This window comes from Podarcis muralis, chromosome 1 (assembly GCF_964188315.1).
Source record: "Podarcis muralis chromosome 1, rPodMur119.hap1.1, whole genome shotgun sequence".
Taxonomy (NCBI): Eukaryota; Metazoa; Chordata; class Lepidosauria; order Squamata; family Lacertidae; genus Podarcis; species Podarcis muralis.
The window spans coordinates 92,310,184-92,335,561 of record NC_135655.1 but is presented as its reverse complement, the minus strand read 5'-3'; the positions used below and the strand labels follow the sequence as shown (position 1 = coordinate 92,335,561).

Here is a 25,378-nt window from a genome sequence, read left to right as displayed (position 1 = left end):
TTATATCAATTACATGTTGCAACAGGAAACTTTGTGAAGAAGTATTCATATTTCAGGCATGAATCTGTGGCTATTTCTGGTAACAGTTAAGGGGGTGATTTTGCACCGCGAGCTGAGTGAATGCAAAAGGCAAAGAAAGGAAACAACTGGATTGCCTTTTGCTTGTTATTAACCTGCCACAAACCTGCTGCTTCCACAGGTGATCCAACGCCTTTCCATGTGCACGTTCGGCAGGTAGAGGACTACCCCGTGGACCTGTATTATTTGATGGACCTTTCCCTCTCCATGAAGGATGATTTGGACAACATCCGGAATCTGGGAACCACGCTGGCCGAAGAGATGGGGAAGCTCACCAGCAATTTCCGCCTTGGGTTTGGCTCTTTCGTGGACAAAAGCATTTCTCCCTTTTCTTACACAGCACCTAGATACCAGAACAACCCTTGCACTGGGTAAGCAAAGGGCCAGCAGCTGCTACAGTTGTTGCTTTGGCACTGAATGTGCAAGAACATAAGATTTCTTTCCTATTGAGCAGAGCAAGCTAGAACCTGCAGCAGCATCCCATGGCTGCAGGGAAGGGCTTGCAAGACCTCACAGCTTGCAGGATCATTAAAAAGTAGACACCTCGCATTTGAAAAAACAGGTCTATTTTGAATTTTGTGTAGGATCATGATATCTGCGATGCAGTGTTTTTATATTCCTTTAAAAATATATATATATTCTAAACTGTGCAGATATAAATACATTTGGGAAGTGGAAACTTTGGTCCTTGGGTTTTTGAAAATATTATTCTTTATATTCTTGGCCTATGCATTTGTGTATGTAAAATTAGGGCAGTGGCCAGGATCCAAAGGCCCATTCAGTCTAGTGCTTTGCTTAGGATTTTCTTGGCTGGAAGTCCCCTCTGACTGCATGGCAGAAGACCAGGCCTGCATAGATGAGTGACTCACCAAGCTAAACTGGGTCCATCTACCATTTGTTGTGGCTTGACAACTTCCTGGTTTTTTTTACAGGTCCCAGAAAGGCAGCAAAACCAAGCATTGCGAGTCCCTTCTAGACTGGAGGGCTGCAGTTGTGTTAGTGGGTCCCAGATTGTGTGGGCCTGCAAAACACCTGCAAGCAACTCAAAGGGGAATGGGTGGTTTGCAAAAGTAGTTGATACATGGTGAGTGGTGTCTGCCAAAGAGTAAAAGTTAAACAAACCTGAACTTACCAAATGATCACAAGCCTTTGAGTTACACAGCTAAAAGTAGTTCTTTGGATCCCAGCTAGTATTACTGTCTAACTTGCAGTGATGTTTGGTGCAGTTAACAACTACTGTCTCATACTTTTTTCCTGGAGCAATCTCCAGGATCTCAAACAAGTGCCTAGTGACGGCAAATTTATTTGGCATGAATAATTAGCAACTCTCCTGTGGCTTTTAGAAAGAAAAAGTTTTAAGAGATTTTAAAGCTCTGTTGACAACACACTTTGGGAGACTTTTCTAACCCTAACCCTAATAGTTAGGTATAGGTGTTCCTGCAGGCAAAATCATTTACTTAAAAGGAGAGCTTATATAAGAAAGATAGAAGCTGGAGGCTCACTCAAGCCCCCTCCACACACACTGCATTTACACACCCCTTTCCCATCACACCAACCACACTCCTGGCACAGCCAGAATGCACATTTGTGTGCAGTTTGTTTTTGAGCGGATGTGTTGCATCCAAAACAAATAACAAATTATTTTATGCATATGTATTTTTCACCAGTCTCGGCAGCCTTGCTTGCATTTTGCTCTACCCCAGGGGTCAGCAAACTTTTTCAGCAGGGGGCTGGTCCACAGTCCCTCAGACTTTGTAGAGGGCCGGACAATATTTTGAAGCAAAAAATGAACGAATTCCTATGCCCCACAAATAACCCAGAGATGCATTTTAAATAAAAGGACATATTCTACTCATGTAAAAACACATTGATTCCTGGACCATCCGCGGGCTGGGTTGAGAGGGCAATTGGGCCGGATTCGGCCCCTGGGCCTTAGTTTGCCTACCCATGCTCTATCCCAAATTGAATTTGTATAGCAATTTATATATTTTTGGCCAGCATCATTGTGGGGAAGGGGGTATCAGGGTCGCTAGTGGTGAGGAACGTGATCTGAAGCATTGAAAAGACCATCAGCTATGCAAGTATTGTTCCTGAATCTAAATCCATGAAAAGTAGAAGAACCTTTCTTCTTTTAAAGCGGGAGTCTTCTTTAGCGTCCATTGCACGCATGCAGATTAGTTTTAAAATACAGCGCTCCCTGAAAGTTGCAGCCTAATCCTATGCATGGTAACTCTGAAGCAAGTCTCGCTGAGTTCAGTGGGGCTTACTCTCAAGTAAGTACCTGTAGGACTGTGGACTTAGGAGCAACCTAACTCCATGTTCCTCTTTTCAAAGCATTCCCACATCTGGAACCCCTGTTATCTTCTATCCAGTGTCAGTAACCTTGGGCATGAGGGAATCCACAAAACTGCTGAAATTAAACTGGCAGTCAATGAATGCTTGGCTCTGGAAAATGAGCATTTTCGCTCTGACGGTTGCCTCGTGTCAGCCAGTCGAGGCCTATTATGCACGACATCATGCTCACCTGCTCTGGGCTCTGTGCAGCACAAAGCTCCAGGGATACTGGATACTACTGTTTCTTCTCTGGTTTACGTATCCCTGCAGTCTCTGTGCTTGTTCCATCTATGCAGTCATTGTTTGCCATTCACATCACCTTTGTAGGGGGGAAAGTGATGTGAATCAGGGATGCTAATAGCCCCGAGCGTTCTAAATCGGGCAGGCAGCTTTCACAAGTAGAGGAAGCTCCTCACTTTAGCATTTGGCTCTCCAGTTCATGGAAGGCTGAGATTGGAGAAAGGGATGTGTTGGAGGGTGTGAGGCTTGTCAGTGGGCCTCTGATTTGTGCGACTTGTCATTGCATGTAGACTGTGAACACCTGAATTAGGCAGATAACCGTGTGAAAAAAGGAGAATAAACCACAAAATTGTGGAAGAGAACTGTAAAGTGAACCACTATTTGTAGACAAAATCTCCTGCACTTTAATTAACGGTTTTTTGGGGTGTGTAATTAGTGCACATCGTCCAAACTGTTCTGTGCTAGAAACACAGAACAAGAAAAGCACTTCAACCCCAAAGTGACAGCAGGGGAAGTCAGGGTTTTCAGCAAATTTACAAGGAAGGCAAAATACCAAACATACATATGTCCTCCTCTAATGTAACTTATCATGGTTACAGAGCCTGTTTAATCACACCCACTCAAGGCCACATTTTCATAACCTACTAGAAAAGTCAGTATCTTTGTCCTGGTGGAGATACAACTGACTCTCTGTATACTCTTCTTTGGAATCAGGAGTTTCTTAAATCAGGAGACAGGCAGTTCTTCCTTCACCTCTCTCCCCCAACCCCCTCTGCTGCTGCTAATTACCGGTGTCTCTTTTTCTTGCTTCCCTAATTTGTGGTTCAACATTAAGTGGTTTTCAACTTAAGCAAGATTTGATACCAGATCTGAAATCTGGTTGGCAGATGATTTGGCAGTGACCTGAAACTAGGGGTTACTTTCAGTGCAGATGTAATGTTAAAATTATGATTAAAACTGGTAAGAGAAGGGGAGAAGAGGGTATGCTTATTTGGTTGGAGGATGGTTTCTGCTTGCAAACCACAGTCCCATCTGCAGTATACGTTTAAAGCAGTATCATACCACTTTAAACATTCATGGCTTCTCCCAAAGAATTCTGGGCTGTAGTTTGCTAAGGGTGCTGTGACTTGTTAGGAGACACCTCTACACCCTTCACAGAGCTCTGTTTTTCAGACTGGTTTAGCCTCATTTAATACAACCCCTAGTATGTAGCATATATGACTACTGAGAATGAAGAGGAGAGAACAAGCATATTGAGGTTCTGTGTTATTTATGATGGCCAATTTGCCAAAGCCTCCACCCCAACTTAACACTGACATAAGATCTCTGCTAAGCTTCAAATCACAGAGTATTAGCTAACTGAACTAGAAGCTGCTAAGCTTCTAGGGACTCCTGTTCATGCTTATAAAAGAAAGTAGCATGATTAAAATGAAATTATTCTCCTGAAACCATAGAACTAGTGAAAGCAAAGCAAATAAGTCCTTTTCAAATGGGATAGTTGTTTTTCAGTTTCTGAGGTGGGGAGACTCGAGAGACTTGCTTCATTCTAGCACATACCATGCGGAGAAATGAGCTTGTCAGTTAAACCACATGAGTACATAAAGCAGTCATGTAAATACAAGACAGAGTGACAGAGACTGAAAACAGAATTTTCCAGCATTCCTTCCATCTGTTCCTCAGCTTTCAGCAGCAGCAGCAGCAGCCGTTGTTCATCATGGCCAGTTCAGGCCCCTCTTCTTCCCTGGTGGGCTTCTCACATTGCCGAGGTGATAGTGACACTATGACAAGGAGGGGGGAAATAATATGTTTTAAAAATCTGTAGGGCTCTTTTGCATACACATTATGAGCACCTGATCTAGCCCCAATGGAATTGCAGGCCAGTTTCTCTCTTATTCATTTAAACTACATGCACTGAAATATTGAGGTATCTATTACAATTCTTTATTTCCCATCTTTTGGAATATAAATATTTCCAAGGTTGCTTCCAATTAAATTTATGTATTTTAAAAATACAATAAACATCTTTTAATTACTTGAAAAGTCATCAGGATCCTCCCCACAGGGCAATTGATGGAATATTGCCCTCTTGGGGTAGGTTGGAAGGGACAGTCCAACTGGAGCAGGCCTAATGCTTGCCTGCTTCTTTCCTGGTTCATGCCAAAATCTCAGTCCTGAACAACAGCCAGTACCAAGTTTACTCAGAAAGAAGTCTCTATAGAGACACCTGTCTGGGGCATATTCAGTTTCAAAATTAAGTTCCTCATTTCCAGTGTCACTGTATTGTACATAATTCAGAATCTGAGTAATTTTTCAAGCCAGAAAGTTGCTCTGAATTTGCATTCTTGATCAGCTTTAGTAGGTATGAAGTGGGACACAAACTCTGGTGTTATTATCTCACTGTGCAGACAAATGACTCACAATGATGTTTCATTTCTTTTCTAGTTACAAGTTATTTCCCAGTTGCGTCCCATCCTTTGGATTTCGCCACCTTTTGTCCCTCACGGATAAAGTTGACCGGTTTAATGAAGAGGTTCAGAAACAGAAGGTTTCCCGCAATAGGGATGCCCCAGAAGGTGGCTTTGACGCAATCTTGCAGGCTGCTGTGTGTGAGGTGAGTAACTTCTGGCAGATTGTGAATGGTTGACTATACAGTGGTACCTTGGTTCACAACCACAATTCGTTCCGGAGGTCCGGTTCTAAACCAAACAGGTTGTAACCCAAGGTGCGCTTTTGCCAGTAGGGCCTCCCCCCCCCCCATGGGTTGTAATCTTTAAAAGAAAGGGACATGCACTTCCAGGTTTGACGTGGTTGTAATCCAAAACGGTTGTAATCCAAAGCGGTTGCAAACCAAGGTACCATTGTATCTGCCATTCCTTGTAGCCTGTAGGGGTTGCGGTTATTGGAGATGGGAAGTTAATTGGTTGTGTGTGGGGAGAACATACTTTTAAAAATGGCACTGATAAATGAATTCTCAGAATAGCTTTGTGCGCCATGTGGAATTTGTGCTTTTTAGGTTAGCTGGGGAAATTATACATTTCTATAGTGAGATTTGGGACTTGGGACTTGTTCATCTCACCACAGTGTATATGTGCTAGTTTGCCCTTTCGAAGCACAAAAAGAAAGGGTCTGGCACATTTGTGTGTCCCTGTATCTGTTGGGTGCCACTATCCCTAGTATATGTCTCTATCTGAAGAAAAATTGCAGTGCCATTGTTACTTGTCCCTTAGGTTGGCAGTTCCATCAGTGGCATTCCTTGCCAGTAGATCCTAAATATGCCTCTTGTTTATGAACAATGACTGCATTTGGCACTGGGATTTGGGTGCAGCATTTGTAGTAAAATACTTTTCTTGTCCTTTTTTGCCTTTGTATATTAGTAAGGTATATGGCATGACAGCCTATTTTAAGATTCTGTTGATACTATTTTTGGATAGGTTGCATCTATCTGACAGAGCTTCAGTTTCTGCTGCTTGTTTTCCTTTTATATATATATATAAAACCCATAGCTTCTGTGCGGATCAAAACACAGCCTGCTTCTTAAATGTGCAGGCACAGTTGCCTCTCATCAGCTGCCTTGGCAAAAGTTCCACTCTTGGCAGAAAGACAATTTTTATTCAAACTGCTGTCAGCATAATAAAAGGATAATATGTTTGTCACTTCCCTGGAGGGGGGAGTTATTTCCTGTGTTCAGCAGGGAGCACTAAAGACAACATTGGTTTTTTTACACCTGCTGCTAATAATAATGTCTCGCATGGCTTTTTAAATTTTATTTCTTCACACCTTTTTTCACTGTTCTGAAAATCGAGCTGCTTTCCTAAGTTTTGGGAGCAAATATAAAATGCATGCCACTTTTTATGATTCTAGAGTTTGGGACTGTAATAGAATATCTCCCCCCCCCCCCCCCCGGAGGAACGATTGCATGATTAGTGCACTCTTACAGGACTTGAGGTCAGCAAATCTGATTTTCCAAGTTGACCAAGTCTATGTGGACCTCAAAGGAGGTGCAACTTCCCTAAACTAATATATCCCCTTGGAAAATGCAGTTAGTTGCTGCAGTGCATACATGGCATCTTATATTTTGCTTTGGCCTGCCCTTTGCAGCCTTTGATCTTTTGGGTATTTCCTTCAAATAAGCAGGTCTCACAGGCTACTGGGGTATTGTACCTGCTTCACAGCTGATATGGCATCTTGCTGGACCTGGAGGTTATGCGGTCAGCTACTGGCTGCAACATATATGTTGACCACTGAAAACATCATTGTGCTTGAATGGCTAGAGCAACCATTTGCCCGTTTTAGGCAGGAGTCAGTTGTTTAAGAGGGTTTCCTGTCAGAAGGATGATGCCTAATTCCACTGAGATGAATATTTGGAGGACTGGGTTTCCATATCTTCCTACCAGTGGCAGGAAGAGCATATTTTAATTGCAGCAGATAATGTCATGCAGAGATTATGCTGTGCATTCCAAGTTACTCACCAGGGACTGAATTTGCATATTTTTACTTACAATTCTGCTTCGTTTATTACAATACATGAATTAGAATTTCTGGTTACAGAATTTGAAGGTTATGGTTATAATTCTGCTCTGTTTTTATTGTTTTCCTGTGGCTTTGTTTCTGTTCACAGCTCTTTTACAAGATAGTTTTATCTCTGTTATTGATGATACTTAAGCAATGCCTATCTCCTGATGCAATGGCTTGGTGCAGGAAGAAGTTGTCTGTTGGCATGAGCAAAGGCTGACGGGTTTCTTCTTTTGCCTTGACTTCAATGTAGAAGGAGATTGGATGGCGGAAGGAGGCTTCTCACTTGTTGGTGTTCACTACGGATGATGTCCCACACATAGCACTGGATGGGAAGCTGGGTGGATTGGTGCAGCCACATGACGGGCAGTGCCACCTGAATGAGGCCAACGAATACACCGCTTCCAATCAACTGGTGAGAATGCATAGCAATGAAACGGATGTGTAAAATGTCTAGTTATCATTCTGAGGGTCTCTTGAATGCCACAGTGTTGTTTTGACTTCACATTTGGATGATTAGACAGTTTTAAAAACACATTCCCCTGTGTCTCCGGAGCTCTGCATGAGGCAAAATAGTGCATATAAAAGCTGCTGCATGGAGTCCCTTGCTTCATTCCAGCTCTTGCCTCAATGTTTTGTGAGGTAAACAACTGCTCCTTATCAGTGTTCGGTATCACTGATCCTTGTTGCATTTCATTTCAGGATGGAACAACTTGTTACCCCCAAACCCTTAACTGCTGTTTAAAGACAGTGGCCATGTGAATATCTCACAACTTATTGTGTCTTAGTGCAACTTGTTGTGTCTCCATTATGCTTTCAGCGGCAGTCCTGTGTTTCAGCTTCTCTATGCCCCTTACTAGCTAAGTGCTGTCCTTGCATTTATTTGTCTCGGTATATAAATAAAATATTGGTAATCAAAGGACAAGGGTATACCTTGATTTGACACTTTGAATTCAGTAGAGAGGTCTGCAGATAGCTATTTTCCTTCTTCGGCTTTTCTGGATGAAGAGCCGCTTTGTTCTTGCATAGCTGTTGGGTTGTTTTTCTGCAGGCCAGGCAAATTGCAAATCCTAATTATTATTGTGCCCTTTAATGAGCATGTAATGTTCCCCTCCCTCCATGTTGAAAGTGTTCCTAACTCGCTGTCTTTAGACAATGGGCATGAATCCTTCCACAGGACATTTCTTTGTTTTCCTGAGTAAACAAAATCAGTAAATATACATATTCATTGGCCATTTCTGTAATTTGTGTAGTAGCCTAGAAATCACATGAAAATCTATTCTGCCAGCATAGTATTGGAAGAATGTCAGTGTGGTTCACAATGGAATGTCAGTGTGGTTCACAATTCCTGCTCCAACAGAGACTTGGCTGGATGGCCTTGGTTGATCATCAGTTTCTCCATCTGTAAAATGGGAACATTACTGGCCGGTCCACACAAGACGGGCTGGAAGTAGTGAAAAGTTTGGCATGTCTAATTTCTATTGAAATGGATAGTACTAATGTGGATAGATAAATGCTTAAAGCTGCAATCCTAAACTCCCAGGTGAATGAGCTTCATGGAATATGTGTCTTGTTAATTTCTGTGGGATTCAGATGGCACTAAAGGTTAGGTATTCAGAATTGTCTGTACAAATTATTCAGCATCTTGCCTATAATTTTATATGTAACAAGAAGTGGAGGGTATAAACAGTATTCTTAATAGCGCATTCATACTAAGCTTTGCTCTGAGCTGGAGGTGATGGATACATGGCCTAAACAGAGTGGATTGCTATTGTCAGAGCTCTCTTCTTTGCTCCAAATGTGTGACGTGAGAGAAGTTTTCCTTCACTTGTTTATACAGGGGCAAGATGCTGCCTTCTCCTGCTGTTACTTCACTGCCATTTGTATGGGTAATGGGGGGGTGCTGGAAGGGAGAGCTCCACTGGTTTATATCTTCTTTTGAGAGTGCAGAGAATAGTCTGAGAATACATAATGTGGGCACATGGTTACAGTCAGGTCTTAGCCTGGATGGGAGGTCATGATGGCTCAGTGCAAGCTATGCAGAACTTCCTGAGAAGAGGTTTTGGGATGTAATGAAAAAGGGTAAAGAGAACGGCTGACCCCATAATTGGAGGGGAATTGAGCAGCATGCCTATTTATTCGTTCCTTGGCTGACTTAATGCGACTAATTTGCTTGGAAACTAGTTAAGTGATGAAGTGTCCACTATACCATATAGGCCTTCCTGGGTATTAAGCTCTACAGGGGAGGCCTTCTTGGTAGTGGCTCCCTGATTATGAAATTCGTCACCCCACTGATTCTTTTGAGTTTTCAGTGCCAGCGGAAGGCACATTTCTTCATGTATGCCATTGTGTGGGTGGGTTGAGTTGTTACCTATCAAGTTTTAACTAACTTGCCCTGCTCTTGTTTTTGTTTTGTTTTACTGTAATAAAAGCACTTGAATTTTATTGCTGCCTATTTTGGGTAATTGCCCTGGCAAGTCTCTGTAATTTACCTCTATAACAACCACCCTGTGAATTGGCCTAGTTTTCACGTGATCATAATGAGTGCACTTAACTGATGGCAAACCAGGAATACAGCTTTAGTTTGGACGAGCCACAGAGTTCCCTTCCTTGACACACGGATGCCGTAATATGAAATAGGTCTTACAGTACATCCATAGTGTGGAAATCTCTTATTTGCAGATGTGTGTGCTTAGTTATAATTGTATACGCTTGGAGTCTTTTAAAGCACAATTTTATCCATATCTACTTAGAAGGAAGCCCTGTTAACTTCAATGAAACTTACTTGCAGGCAAATAGGATTAAAGTTGCAAAGCAGTTAAAATTCATTTTCTTTGTCTTCACTGGTCTCTCTTTCTTTGTCTTTTTCTAGGATTATCCTTCTCTTGCTCTTCTTGCAGAGAAACTAGCTGAGAACAATATACACCTAATTTTTGCAGTGACGAAAAGTCACTATGTTCTTTATAAGGTAAGTGTTAGGCACAAAGAGGAAGAAACTGGTTTCCTGTTTGAAACCTGCTGGAAAGTGAAGGGGGAAGTCAGTAGAGTCAGAGTGGGCCTTGAAAGTCACCCCACTCCATGGGTGGATAATCTTTTATGAGGGTTGCATTGCGCCATTGTAGCTCCTCCAGGGGTTTCATGCCAAGGTGGATGTGGGCCACACTCTCATGCATGCACACACAAATAAACACATGCAGGAATATGGCATATTTTCACACATGCAGGCACCCTAGGAGCTCTCAATTGCAGATTTGCCCACTGTTTTTGAAACTTCCCCATCCTTGCCCCAATCTTGAGAAGCTTGAAAGGACTCTTTCAGGTCTCCGCCATTGCCGGAGGCGCCAACCCGGAAGTCCTCAGGGCTGATTAAGATTGCAAGGTGGCAGTTTTGCCACTGGAGTTCTGGGGTGAGAGGAGAGAATGTGTTAAGACGTCTAGTACTTCGGAGGAAGGAAGAGCTGCTTGGAATTAAAAAGCACTTGAGAATGTGCTTATGGTCTGGCTTTAAGCCCTGGGAGCTTTGCCTCTGTGCAAATCAGGCTGCAATCCTAACCGTGTCTACTGGGAGGTACATCCTGCTGGCATTCAGTAGGGCTTACTTCCAAATAAGTGGGGTTAGGGTTGCAGCCCCAAGCAGCTCTGCAGTGCGCCCTCCTCCCAATTTCATTCTTCAGTTAATTTCAGAATGGCGCTTCAGTGAAAAGCAGCTAAGCTTCTTAAAGTGAATAGATCAACACTGGTGATCATGAAGGCACCAAAAATAGCTATGGGATTTAATCCTTATTTTGGGAACGTTGCCAACAGAAGTGTATTCAGCCTAGCCTGCCGTTACTTAAATCTTATTACTTAAAAGTGAATTATCTCTCTGCACTGTTCAGGGGCTCAAAGTACCTTGTTTCTCTTTCAACAAAATTTCCCATTCTCCTCCGTCTAATTAATGTTAGTGAACAGAAGTCTCCAAGGACCAATGTTTTTCCCATTTAAAAAATCGTGGCTTTTTAATTATATTGATGAAACTTATGAGAGGATATAATTTCCTTTGTTTTTAAATAACTTGTTTCTCTTGTGTACTTCTCTCTCTCTCTCTCTCTCTCTCTCTCTCTCTCTCTCTCTCTCTCTCTCTCTTTAAAAAGAACCTTACTGCCCTCATTCCTGGAACGACGGTAGAGATTTTAAATCAAGACTCTACAAATATTATCCAGCTTATAGTCAAGGCCTACAATGTGAGTTTTTCACTTTTGGTGTTTAGATGTCATCAACTTCGTCTGTATGTTTTAATTATTTAGAATACTTACATCCCTCTCTGTGGCCCCAAGGGGGTCTCAAAGTGGTTTACAAAGGAGTCTCAAAATAAAAGATGCATTCAAGTGTGGTATTGGGGAGCAGACATAACATTTGTGCCACTCTGCAAGCATATCATGAAAGGAGGTGTGTGCAGATGATGCCACCTAGCTGGTAAGAAAATTGAACTTGTGTCCTGCACTGTAAATCTATGGATTTCCTTAAATTTACTACTACAGTCCATTTCTCTTCAGATTGTCAGTCTAGTTGTTTCTTCTTGCTTCACAAATCCTCTATCATCATTGTTGACCAGCCATCCCCTGCCCTGGTAACTGTGACATTTGAGTTTCTCTATTGAACCACAGAAGAGCCAGTCTAGTGTAGTGGTTAGAGTCCTGGACTAGGACCTAGGAGACTGGAGTTCAAATCCCCACTGGCCCAGGTTTGCCATATGTCAGGAAAATTCCTGACATGTCCTGGTTTCCGGGTGTAAAAATGGCGTTGGGGGAATTTTGCCGAATCGGTCAAATGTCATGGGAAGCCTGGATGCATGGCAACATGATGAAAAAAGCTCCAAAAGCTTAAAATCACATTGAGGTGGGATAGAAATGCAGTAAATAAATAATGAACAGATATTTGTCTGCTAACACAAATTACCCACTTCAAATTATTTCTCTTGATTTTTGGCAGAGATTCTGAGGTCGGATCTTCTCATACTGTATGTAGGTGATTTTGTACATAGGTGCTGTATAAGAACATAAAATTATTTTGCTTTGATGGATTGAAGCCAGAATAGGAGCTCTAACGGTTTCATCTCTTGGCTTGAATTCCTATTATCCGATTTCTCATTGTTAATCCTGTTTCTTGACTGTTTTCTCTGTAATGTTTCAACGTAGAGAAGTGCTGTTCCAGAGTGTTTATTACTTCCTTTTGATTACTTCCCTTTCCCTCATGAGTGCCAGAAAAGCACTTTTAGCCTCTTCCCATGGAGCAGTGCTTAGAGGTTAAGCTTGGCTGTATGGATGCCTATTAGAAGTCAAAGCTGCATTATGCAATGTGGTGGTCCATGTTGTCCCCCGATTGGACAAAGAGGCTGCTGGGAGAAAGGAAATTGGCCACTCATGGGCATGCACCTACTTGTTAATATTTTTGTGGTTCCCTTTGTCCTGTATTTGACTTTTAGATAGACCCTGCCCTGATAAGAAAGGTCGATTTATGTTGAATAATAAAGGCAGCAGCACATTCAACCTAGTAATACCGGTTCTGACTGGCAGCATCTTTTTGTTTTAAAGATCACAGCAGGAAAAGGCGATGGCATGTATGAGGGATACCCATTTCCTCCGTTTGTTTTGATTGTGTGGGAGGCTGATGAGGATAGTTGGCATGTGGGCAGCAGATGATTTGTTGCTGTGTACGCCACAAGAATTTTGGAATTATTTAGAGTTTAAGAATCTCTTGTTGGAAGCCGCCCAGAGTGGCTGAGGAAACCCAGCCAGATGGGTGTGGTATAAGTAATTATTATTATTAATAATAATAAGAAGAAGACTCCAATTTCGTTGGTATTTTAATGTATTAAGACAGCCATAGCCAACATGGTGCCCTGTAGAAGCTGTTGGACTACAACTCTCATTGTCCTTGCCCATTGGTCTTGCTGGCAGGGGCTGATGAGAGCTGGGAGTCCAATTATATCCGGAGAGCAGCATGCTGGGTCTATTGAAAAACAAGCCATGTTAACGTTGGAGAATCCAGCAGAGATGCATTTTTTAACACACACACACACACACACACACACACACACACGACAGAGACTTTCTGCTACTCTGCTTTTGATTTGGAAATACTTGATATCCTGTTTATCTCATTGTAAAAGACACCAGACTATGACAATGAATCTTTATAGCTATTTAGAATGCTTATAAACAAAGACCCTGAAGGGAGGAGTGGGGGACCATAAAAGGTTTGAACTTATTTTTACAGCAGTGGTAATGAGCGAAGGATAAACAATCAGTCACCATTATAGTTGCATGTGCCCAACTTATTGTTTCCTTCCTTGGAAAGCCAGTATAGTACTGCCCATTTGCTAACACTGAAATACTGATGAAGAGGAACTAGGCAGTGAGTGAAGCATCACAGAGAAGGAGTGCAGGCAAAAGGACAAGTGGTGGAGAATCAGTAGGACAATTATATTCCGTGAAGTTTCTTGGTTGGAGAGGGGATGTAGGGGATTTAGTCAGTTCAAACATCACTGCAGGTGAAGAGGTTTGGAAGAATCCTTAGAACAGATTTAGGAAGTGCAGTGATTGTTATAATATCCCAAGCCACCAGACCCCTCAACAACTTTGAGACGTACATTAGACAAAATTGCAATAATACTAAAAGAGCTGTTTTTCCTCTTCATAATGTTTATTTATTAATTTTATTTATACACCCCCCACACCCCTCCCTTCATCCTCAAATACACAAGCAGTAAAATCCCAGGGCCTTTAAATTCAAATACAAGATGATTCTTGGAGCGCTCTGTGGAATAAACCTCCATTCCTCTCAGTCTCAGCTGGAATAAAAGAAAATGCCAGCAAATTACTCTGTTGGTGGTATCTTACTTCATTTGCTGTTCATAAAATAAATCACTCAACTTCACCTCTCTCTGTGCTGGAGAAACTGTGGAAAGCAAGGCACTTCCTTTCATATGTGGTGGTTATGCCCAATTATTTCCACAATATTGGGATTGGTCTTCTAGGAAAGAGGCAAGATTATTTCTCAGCCACTAACTCTGGATTCTTTAGTAGCACTTCTGTTTATCTGTGATTCACAACCTAAACATGTTTCTTAATAGCTAGGAACTGGAACCTTCCCTCGCATCAAGAACTATGGAATGTGGCACTGATGAAGAAGGAAGGTGCTCCTTATCGCTACTATGGATGCAACCTTAGATCACTGTGCTGTTTCATATAATTTGATGTGCCCATTAGTGCATAGTTTGTTCCCACAAATGTCTTAAGTGAAATGATGTATGTGCTTTTAAAAATTTTTAACTGATGGGACTCTGTTTCCTTTCGTTTTCTAGAGTATCCGATCTAAAGTAGAGCTAACTGTCTGGGATAACCCTGAGGACCTCAACCTGGGTTTCACAGCCACGTGTCAGGATGGCTTGTCATACCCTGGAGTCAGGAAGTGTGCAGATCTTCAGATAGGAGACACGGTGAGTTTGTTTATCCAGTGGACAGAATAGGAAATAATCGTGCTAGAATTGCATATGGGCCATCGGGCTCCCATGAAAGGGATAATTGAGGCAGTTCAATAATAGGAGTTCCCTCCTCTCAGAGGTGCCTGTGACCTCTGCACCATGAATTTCTAAAAACCCACCTTCTTCAAACAGCCTCTTTGTAAAAAAATTCCCTCCACCTAGGGAGCTACGTTGCAGAATATAGCTGTTGTTAGTTGTTATATTGTTCTGCTATTTAAGTAGCCTTTGATAACTTAATGTTGCTGCCCTTGTCAGTTTTAGATGGCTGTAAGATTGTTCATTGTTATGTTTTTGATATTCTGAGCTGCCTTTGGTGGGCTGTGCTCTCAACAGTGGCACATAAATTCAGTTTTTATTAGTTTAGAGATAGGAGTTTAAGAGGATTGCTTCCAGATCTGATATTGAAAAAGAGAGACCAAATTCTGCCAGTGAATTCTGTTTGAGGACTTCTTTGAAACTGGAAGACCACAACGTGTTGGTCTTGAGGGAAGCAGCTTTCCATTCCATGCATTATGTAATCTATCTTGAAAATGGTAAAAGCATTTAAATTTGTTATGCTCATTTTGAACTTCTTCATCAGCTGGCTTACTACTTTCCCTTGCATTGCTCACAGGGTAGCAGCACATTCGTGTGCATGTCAGAAGTAAGCCCCACTGAGTTCAAGGGGCCTTATCCCCCATTTACCTTGGAGCAAACTTTGGAATCTTAGATCAGTGAGCACTAATCTGTACTTGGCTAGTCGTGAGTTTATATTGTCGGGGCACAACCCCTTGCATTTGTGCTTGGAAAGAGCTGGGGAAGCAGATTCCTTCTCTTGACAGACAGAAGTCAGAAAAGCAGCATTTGCAAACAATCGCCTTCTTTGCTTCCAGTGCTCGTTCCTCAGCTGTTACTATAATCGCCTTCCCACGTGGCCCCAGCCTGTGGATTTTATGCACAGTCGAATGTTGATGCAGGCTGTGGTTTTGCTTACATCCAGCGCAGTGTGTCAAATATTCAGTGTGAACTGGGGCCTATGTGCATTAACACTTAAGTGAGAAGGACCAAGGAATAATTATCTTCGGATGATCAGAACACAGGAAGTCACCAGATTTGTTTAATTTGGAAATGTATAATTGGCTTTTTAAATTGTATTATGATTCAGTATGATTTGACATTGTAATAATGTGGCCCATATTGGAGTGTTATTAATGAAAAAAAATAAGGAAAAATGTTTTATAAAACCCAAAAAGCACTTATGTGAGAAGGCCTTGAATGGTACCCCTCCTCCCCGCTGCCCTGCAATGAACAAGGCCTATTTGCATAGGCATTTTCAATATGTGCCATCATTATCCAACAGAAATGAATATATCAAACCACACATTGGGAAGAAGGCACTGTAGATCAGGCTTCCTCAACTTTGGCCCTTCAGATGTTTTTGGCCTATAACTCCCATGATCCCTAGCTAGCAGGACCAGTGGTTAGGGATGATGGGAATTGTAGTCTCAAAACATCTGGAGGGCCGAGGTTGAGGAAGCCTGCTGTAGATGCTTCATGCTTGTTCCCCTGAAGAAGACAGAATCTGGGTATTGTGAGTTCTGATCTGCTCTGATCACAGGATTGGGAAACTTCTATGGTCTGTGTAATCCTGGGGCTCCTCCCAGCAAACCTTTTAAGCTCTGACTCTTTGATCTGTTTTCCTTTGTGAAGGAGGAGAGCTACTCCTCCCTTCATACCCCTGCAAGTCTCTAGATCAGGCTTTCCTGTGCTTTTTCTGAATTGAGGACAGCACTGTTGGGGTTACTAATAGTGAAACTTGCTGCAGTGTCCCATCTGCACATTGCCATCTGGCACAGAAGAGCAGAGCAGGCTGGGATTTCAATAAAACGGAGAATTCTCAGTGACCCTTTGAAAGAGCCAAGAGATTGCCCCCTCCCCACTGTGTGTTTCAAACCAAGCCTGTTTCGAAGTACATCAGAAATGATAGATAAACCTGGAGCAAAGCTAACATGCTGCATTGACATATGTAATTACTTTAAAGTTTCATAAATCAGTTCCTTTGCTCCATTTGTGCCGCTGTGTTTTACAGGGGTGGGCTGTCCCTTGTTTTATTAGCAACAGTTCTGCATTCTCCAAGCAGTCTGCAAATTTGTGTTCATTTAAAAAAAGGAAAAAAACAAGGGAGAAAAGGGGGGAATAAAAGAGACAACACTTATTTGCGGTCTAAGCCTTCACTTCTCAAAGAGAAAAATATCTAGTGCTGAGTTTAGTTTGTATCATTGCAGAATCTATCAGTTTGACAGGTTTTTTATGCCATGTGTTTTTAAAAACATGGCACTCGGGGGGATTGTGTATCATAATATTGTGGGCATTTGGTAGCTTGTGGATGCAATCATTTAAAAACAACAACACCATTTTGTTCATTTTCATTAATAAAGGATTCACAGTTGCAATTCAAAGTACAACTGTATGCATGCTTATACAGAATAAGTGAATAAGTCCCATTGAGTTGAGTGAGCCTTACTTCCAGGTTGGTGTGTATAGGTTAGCAGCTATAATAATGCAACAAAAATTAACAGGAGGAGGGGAGGAATTAAGTCAAGCCCTAACAATGTTTTCAACCTGAAAACTGGAAATCATTGTTCAGACCGACTTCTCCCTTAGCCTGCAGAGATAATTGCACTTTTATTTTATTTATTAAGCATTTATAACACATTCTTCAAAAAAAAAAAAAAAGTTCCCAGAGTAGCATACACAAACAGACTAGAGCAGGCATAGGCAAACTCGGCCCTCCAGATATTTTTGGGACTACAATTCCCATCATCCCTGACCACTGGTCCTGTTAGCTAGGGATGGTGAGAGTTGTAATCCCAAAACATCTGGAGGGCCGAGTTTGCCTATGCCTGGAAGAGAGCAATGGCAGTAGAATAAAATCAAATGTAACAGGGAGGATGGAAGACTTGATGATCTGTGCTCTAATGCTAGAGGAGGGAGCTTTCCTTCAAAGTAAAATAAGAACAACAGCAAAAATATTCTCATTGCTTGAAATGGTATGAGGTTTTGCTGCAATGGAAGGGATATCTTTGCCCTTGCTTTTTCCTTTTGAAGGTTGTTCCTAGGAGCTCCAACCTGGGCTGTAAACAGGGCTTCACATTCAACTACACTTCTAATGTTTATTCTGTGTGGAGCAGGACAATGCAGCAGCCCCGTCTGCCCTTCTGCAGACAGAACCTGATCAGACTGGTGGCTGAATCCTGCTTCAGTAGTGGCAGCAGAACAGCATCCAACACTATATCCAGGGCTAGGGGTGGGGGCGGTAGGAGGCTAGCTGAGGATGCCCAGGGGAATGGCAGGGTGTCTAAGGAGAAGGCCCATCAGTCAGTAGTAGAGCTTTGCACGCAGAAGGTCCCAGGGTCAGTCTCTGTCTGAGAGAGACCCTGTTTGAAGTCGCTTCCAGTCAGTGTAGATGATACTGAGCTAGATGGACCAATAGCCTGACTTGATATATGTTCCTTGGCTCATTTCCCTCTCCCCCCCCCCCAGCACTTGCTGTTTGAGGAAGCTGCCTCAATCTGCCCAACAGTAGAGCTGGTTCTGACAAAACATTTGAGTTTTTTAAAGCTTCTGATGACTTCCCATTCCTACCTTTCACTATTCCCGCATAGGTTTCCTTTGAAATATCAGTAGAAGCTCGGAGTTGCCCCGCTGAGAACACCTCGCATACGTTCACTATCAGGCCGGATTGGTTTCGGGACACACTGGAGGTGACCGTCACCTACAACTGCGTGTGCGGATGTACCAAACAGATAGAGCACAGCAGCAGCAAGTGCAGTGGGAACGGCACCTACGTGTGTGGGTTATGTGACTGTGATCCGGGCCACGTGGGAGCCAAGTGTGAATGTGAGGAAGGCGAGAGTGGGAACATGTACCAGAACATGTGCCGCGAAGCTGAAGGGAAGCGGGTCTGCAACGGCCGAGGGGAATGCTCTTGCAACCACTGCGTCTGCTTCGAGAGCGAATTTGGGAAGATCTATGGGCTGTTCTGCGAGTGCGATGACTTCTCCTGCCCAAGATATAAAGGTGTAATCTGTTCAGGTAAGTGCGAGGCAATCTAATAATGCATTTTCCTTTCCAACTCGGATCTTGTAAGAGCTCTCAAGTGTGAAGGGTGAGCCGTGCAGAGTTTCCTCTCCCTGAGATCTTCTGTTAATCGTTTTCTTAAGCCAAAGGTGACCCTCCAGAAATGGTCAAACTCCACAGCTCCCATCCCCTCTGACTGTTGGCCTTACTGGACGGGGCTGTTGGGAAATGGGAGTCCAGCAACATCTGAAGGGTCACAGGTTCCCATCCCAACTGTGCAAAAACATTTCAAAAGACATTCGCCTACAAGCCAATGCCCCAACCTCTTCTCAGCACAGGAAAATGTGGCTTCATATGCTAGACCTACGTTGTCACCAGAAGAAAGCATGTTCCAAAAGCCATATTTGCCACGTGAAACTAGTGCGGCCAAATCACTTCCTGATTTGGAGCCCCAAATCACACTTTCTTGGTAACATTATGTATGTTGTGCTCTGAGGTCTCTGCCAACAGCTAATGAGGTGAAATGGACGAGGAAAACCACAAAATGCCACAAGTGTTGTGTTAAAGGTAAAGGTACCCCTGCCCGTACGGGCCAGTCTTGCCAGACTCTAGGGTTGTGCACTCATCTCACTCTATAGGCCGGGAGCCAGCGCTGTCCGCAGACACTTCTGGGTCACGTGGCCAGCGTGACAAGCTGCATCTGGCGAGCCAGCGCAGCACACGGAACGCCGTTTACCTTCCCGCTGGTAAGCGGTCCCTATTTATCTACTTGCACCCGGGGGTGCTTTCGAACTGCTAGGTTGGCAGGCGCTGGGACCGAACAACGGGAGCGCACCCCGCCGCGGGGATTCGAACCACTGACCATGCGATCGGCAAGTCCTAGGCGCTGAGGTTTTACCCACAGCGCCACCCGCGCCCCATAGTGTTGTGTTAGTAAATAGTTATTTGGGAGAAGCGGAAATGGTGCTGCATTTGACTGTGATCATGCATTGGTAATAATGTGCAGATCAAGCCGCTAGAACAGAGATGGCTAAGTGGCTCTCCAGATGTTGATGGACTAGGACTTCTATCAGGCCCAGTCAACATAGCTAATGATTAGGAGCTTGTATTCCAGCAACATCTGTGGAGAGCCACAGGTTCCCCAATCCATGCTGTAGAGTTTAAGCTTTTTAATCCTTTTGACAACACTTGCAAAATGTTTACATACATGCAGACAGCTTTATGTACACCATTCCAGAAATAAGGGACGGGCAAGCGAGATACATACTCCTTTATTTCACAATATTTATATACCGCTTGAACAGTGGTAAAATGGCTCTGTGGTAACCGCCTGACTTTGTAGTTCAGCCTTGATCACTGTAAGCGTGAACTCGTACAACACTGTAGCGTCTTGCAAAATGAAGCATACTTTCCATGGCCTGTGTAGCAAGAGCCACCTTTAAGTAGTCATCTGAGCCTGAGTCATACTGGGCACTCACGAATCTGCAGATGTTAGGTCTGCAGTATTTCTTCTTTTCAAGGATTAAATACTGAACGCTACAGTGGTGGCAATAAAGGAAATGAAAAAGAAAATGGCTTATATTAACCTTAAGAGGAACTGTGTTACCTGTCTTCTTGCAATTTGGCTTCCTTTTCTCCCTAGTCCATATGGCAGTTTGACATCTGGAAACATCCTTTTATATAGTGCATTTTGAATGCTTAAAGCACTTCATGCACTTTCGCTTCATAATTCTTTTAACAACCTTATAAGAAGAAGATGATGAGTTTGGATTTGATATCCTGCTTTATCACTACCCTAAGGAGTCTCAAAGCAGCTAACATTCTCCTCCCCCCCCCCCAAACAAACACTCTGTGAGGTGAGTGAGGCTGAGAGACTTCAGAGAAATGTGACTGGCCCAAGGTCACCCAGCAGCTGCATGTGGAAGAGCGGGGAAGCAAACCCGGTTCACCAGATTACGAGTCTACCACTCTTAACCACTACACCACACTGGCTCTCAGTGCAGTATCCTTTTCCTATTGTAGATGGAAGGAGAGGGACTGGGTTGAGAGACCACTGGCTTGCCTAAGTTTGTGGCTGAAGTAAGATTTGCATCAGGGACTGACTGAGGCTGCAATCCGCCGCCTGATTTACACTGGGCTGTGGCTCGTTTGGATTGAGCAGAGGCATCCTGCCACTTGCTTCATCCGGCTCAGCTATCCAGCTACTACTGATGGCAAGTGATAACTTGCAGACTTCTCCCAGTAGAGCCTGGGAGAAGGCTCTGTAATGAGAGTCAGCCTGAGATCTGCTGGATCCCAAGTTGCTCTCACAGCTGCTGCTAGTCTGGTGGGGAGCTGATTTAAAGCTGGCTTGGGGTCATGCCCAATATACTTGCTCCCCACCTTGTGCCACTACCACCATGATTGGGCCTGATGTGGTGTTTTTTTAATAAATATTTTTATTGTATTTTCAGTCATAATAAAAACTGACTTGAAACTATGGCAGCTAGTTGTTTTCCACCCGAAAGAACTTCCAAAGTAGCTTAAGGAAATGCTGATTCATAAATTTTTTTTCACAATGCTGCCCAAAGTCCCTAGACCTGTAAGTCCCTCCAAAGGTTGTCTCATTTGGTCATCATTCAATTTACTTTAAAACATTTTCAGGTGCCCTTAATACAGTGTTTCCCAACCTTGTGCCTCCAGCTGTTTTTGGCCTACAATTCCCATCATCCCTTGCCACTGGTCTTGCTAGTCAGGGATGATGGGAGTTGTAGGCCAAAAACATCTGGAGGCACAAGGTTGGGAAACACTGCCTTAATAGGGATCTAATTTGGCACATTCATTTTACTTTTGTTTAGTAAACAGGACTCCAGACTCTGAAACTACCAAGCCTGCCTAATATTGTATTTACAATTGACACCCGTTCCTTGTTACTAAATAAACTTGAGGAAATGGGGGAAATGTGGAAAAATAATGGGCTGGGGAAATTTCCACTCCACATCACTACTGAAAAGCCATTAGTGGTAGGGCCCTAGGGAGATGAGCACTTCTGGGAAGGTTCTCTCTTCAGGTAGGCATAATAAAGGTTCCTCTTTTTTTGGAGGAGATTTTTGGGACTATTCTGGTTTTTGCCTTTTTGCAAAGGGTAGTCTGATCACCCCTTGCCATTGGCTATGCCTATTGGGGCTCTTGGGAGTTGTAGTTCACCTCTGGAGGGCCAAAGGTTCCCCACACCTGATTTAGAGCCACCCTTTTGGGGCACCGCTCTCCTTTCTTTACGCTGCTCCTTGAATTGGATGTGAATAGCAGAAGCAGCTGATCAAAACCACCTCCACCGTTTTAGCTACTCGAGTGCCAAATTGAACTCTGGCAGTCATTAAACTCTGTGGCAGACAAACCCAGAAGGACAAGAACACCCTGAGGAGAATCCAGAAACTTTGCAAAAGCAATCAGCAGCAGCGAGGCAGCTTAAAAATTATGTGCAGATCAGAGAATCTGGAAATAGGATATATCTGCAAAGTTCTGCAAGCTGGTGGGCCCATCTCAGGATGGATAGTGCTTTTGATTGTGAATTTACAGGGCTCATATAATATTCTTTTTACTATGGCGAAGGAAGGTGAAAGCATGTTTTATAGCTAGCATATGATGACTTGGATGCCTGGAAGCTTTCCCAGGAGTGATTCAGTATGTTTAATTGCAGTGCAAGTCAAAAGGAGACAGTGTGGTTTGTGGATGAAAGTAGCCCATACATTGGGGAATGAACCTTAAGCCACATGGCGTGTTGAATCATGTCAATGCTATATTTCATGCAAGTAAAAGAAGATAATTCATGCACTTTATGAGGAAATGGTTATGATAATAGGGGCAACAACAAAAGGGTATGATTTGGAATCAGTTGAGGATGATTCAAAATAATTTAAAGGAATGTAACCACAAAGGAGAATAGCAAACTCCCCCTGCTATCAGAGTTCAGCCATATCTTATAATTTAGAAAATTCTGCAAAAATTACACACAGTAGTAGAGCAGGGGGAGGAATGTTTGAATGGGGGGGAAAGCCCCAAATGTTACAAAATCTTTTCTCTCTCCAGAGGGGTAGCCATGTTATTTCTGTGTGGTTTAGTTTGCTCATTACGATTGAAACATTCTCAGCTGGAGTTCCTGCCTCTTGCAACTTTTGTGATGCAGTCTCTTGGCACTAGTTGTCTGCTTTAGAGATCAGGATCCAAACAATTAGCAACACATTCTTTATGCTTGATGTGTTGCTGATGCATTTGAATCCTTGTAGATTTTGAGGTCTCTGGAGAAGGGGTGCAGTTCAGACAAGTTGTCCTCCTTCACTGCTGAACTCTTGATTCTTTCCGGGTCAAATGCCTTTTAGACTCTTCATAAGGATTGCTCCCTTTTGCTCAGAAACAGGTTGGAAACTGGAAGTGATACTGAATTTTTGTTAGGGAAGATGGCTTTCAAAACTGAATATAGCAGGAGAAACACATGCTGAAATACTGATACATTTTCATTGAGACTTTTGAAAACCTGGTGTGGAAATATGTACTGGACTGAACCGTGAGACTGGAAAAACGAGAGACTGAAATGGACAGATTTATTCCTCCCTACCCGTGACACTTCTGGTTAGCGGCAGAGATTTATGGATTCCCCAGGCATGTTTTAAAAGAAAGTGAGCCAGCATTGGGGTCTGCTGGCCTGCTTTTACTTGAATTCCATTCCAAGTGCCTCTTAACAAAGATTAGGCGTGGCATGCTTCTAGCCATTATTGCCACATGGGTTAACATGCAGAAATGTGGGGTCAAGATTTAGGTCCCTCAGATGTAATAAGGACTGACATGAACAGCAGGAAGTGGCGTCCTGTTGTTTGTTGCTAGTTGTACCAGGGCAGCTTCCACTATGTGCATTAGATTTTGAAGATATTCTTTGTGCTTGGGAGTTCCAATAGCTTAGCAGTCTTTTTCTTCTTCTTCTGATGCTTTATGCACGTGTGCTGGGGGTCATCAGCCTTATTCCCTCTTGGGGTTTATGGAGTCAGTTTGACACCACCCCCGTTCTGCAGGCATCTCTTCTTCAGCTCCCCTCTCCAATCCTCCCATTGCTTTTGCCTAATGCCCTTTGTAAAAAGTCAGGAGTTGTTTTCCCTGCTGGGATCTGTCTGTGGCCCATCCTTGTACTAACGCAACAGAACGCCACTAACATAATGGCAAACAGCTCAGGGGGAGGGCAGGGGAACTTCCCCTTGCTTGCATAAAAATTAAAAAAACAGTAGTGGCCGAAAAATTAACCACTTAACCACATATTGCCCAAGCAAAATATTTCTCAGTGATGTGAAGCCAGAGCAGATGTGAGCAAGACTGATGGATACTGGATTTTTCCAGAATTCACACAATGACTTATCGCCCCTTTCACATGATACTGTATGTGCAAGAACAGGCTGTATACCTAGTTAAGGGTACAAGGAGAGTTTCACACCTTCTGGAACCCCTTCTTTTCACCTAATAGATAATTTGCAGGCCTGGGGTTTAGTTTGGAGATAGATGATACCAGTATAGATCATGAAAAATTCAAACATCAGTTGTTTAGGATTTATACATGCAAATGTGTGCTACTTTCAGTAGAGCACACCTTTGGCTGTGCAGTCCTCTGAAAGCAACAGAGTGCCGAGATGATGAGAATCCACATATGCTGTCTGTCTGCAGTGTGTTGGTTTCGGAAGGATGCACCTCCAAATACAGTTTCCATTGAAAGCAATGCAGTGCAGAGTTTTTGCTTGGATGATTGGTACAGTACTGGGAAACACATTTGTATGTGTGCATCCCTGATCAGTAGTCCTGATTCTAAGGCAAGGTGACGGTGGAGCAGTTTTGGACTTTGAGAATGTGGTTCTAAGGCACATCCTGCATTTTGAAGTCATTTTGAAAGTTGTAAGTGAAGCTTAAAGGATCAGCTGTCTGCTTGCATACTTTCTAATAACTCTGTGGACCTGACAGGGAAGAATACATAGGTGGTATCCCTGGATCTTGGGCTGCAGCTTCTGCCTAGCAGGCACACCTGTTGCTTGTCAGCTCTCTACTGAGCTAGCAGGCAAAATCAGAAATCATAGGATCATAAGAGCTGGAAGGAACCCTGATGCTATGCAGGAATATGCAGTTGTCCCTTATGAACCAGTTCTTAACATGTGGGTCACAACTCTTCCATCTAGATTGAAATATACTTGCCCTTTCTGTGCCCCCTGCTCTTCCACTGCTGGTTAACGAATGACTCTGGATATATTTTCTCCTCTCCTGTGTAGTTGGGACTCATTAGCTGGGAATAGTCTTCACATTCTACAGTGGTAACTCTGGTTATGTACTTAATTCATTCTGGAGGTCCATTCTTAACCTGAAACTGTTCTTAACCTGAAGCACCACTTTAGCTAATGGGGCCTCCCGCTGCCGCCGCACCACCGCCGCGCAATTTCTGTTCTCATTCTGAAGCAAAGTTCTTAACCCAAGGTACTATTTCTGGGTTAGTGGAGTCTGTAACCTGAAGCGTATGTAACCTGAGGTACCACTGTACTTGAACAGGATGCACTATATATTGTTGTTGATAAAAAAGGCAGTTCTTAGATCCCATCTGGCACTGCCATGTGGAATGAAATCATG

General features: G+C 43.1%; 2 protein-coding genes across 3 annotated transcripts in view; one reads left to right on the top strand and one right to left on the bottom strand.

Annotated features, from left to right (window-relative positions):
- ITGB5 (integrin subunit beta 5) overlaps window positions 1-25,378 on the top strand; it is a 77,174-nt gene that overhangs the window by 28,311 nt on the left and 23,485 nt on the right. The window contains exons 4-10 of the mRNA XM_028743685.2: window positions 200-449; window positions 5,095-5,263; window positions 7,418-7,579; window positions 10,037-10,132; window positions 11,298-11,387; window positions 14,510-14,644; window positions 18,334-18,763. Of these exons, the coding sequence (XP_028599518.2) occupies window positions 200-449; window positions 5,095-5,263; window positions 7,418-7,579; window positions 10,037-10,132; window positions 11,298-11,387; window positions 14,510-14,644; window positions 18,334-18,763 (1,332 nt within the window). The remainder of the gene's footprint in view (window positions 1-199; window positions 450-5,094; window positions 5,264-7,417; window positions 7,580-10,036; window positions 10,133-11,297; window positions 11,388-14,509; window positions 14,645-18,333; window positions 18,764-25,378) is intronic.
- Window positions 3,033-25,378, bottom strand: part of UMPS (uridine monophosphate synthetase) — a 57,031-nt gene continuing 34,685 nt past the window's right edge. For both annotated transcript variants that reach the window (XR_013394415.1, XR_013394416.1), the window contains one exon: window positions 3,033-4,430. The gene's annotated coding sequence lies outside the window, so the exon portion shown is untranslated. The remainder of the gene's footprint in view (window positions 4,431-25,378) is intronic.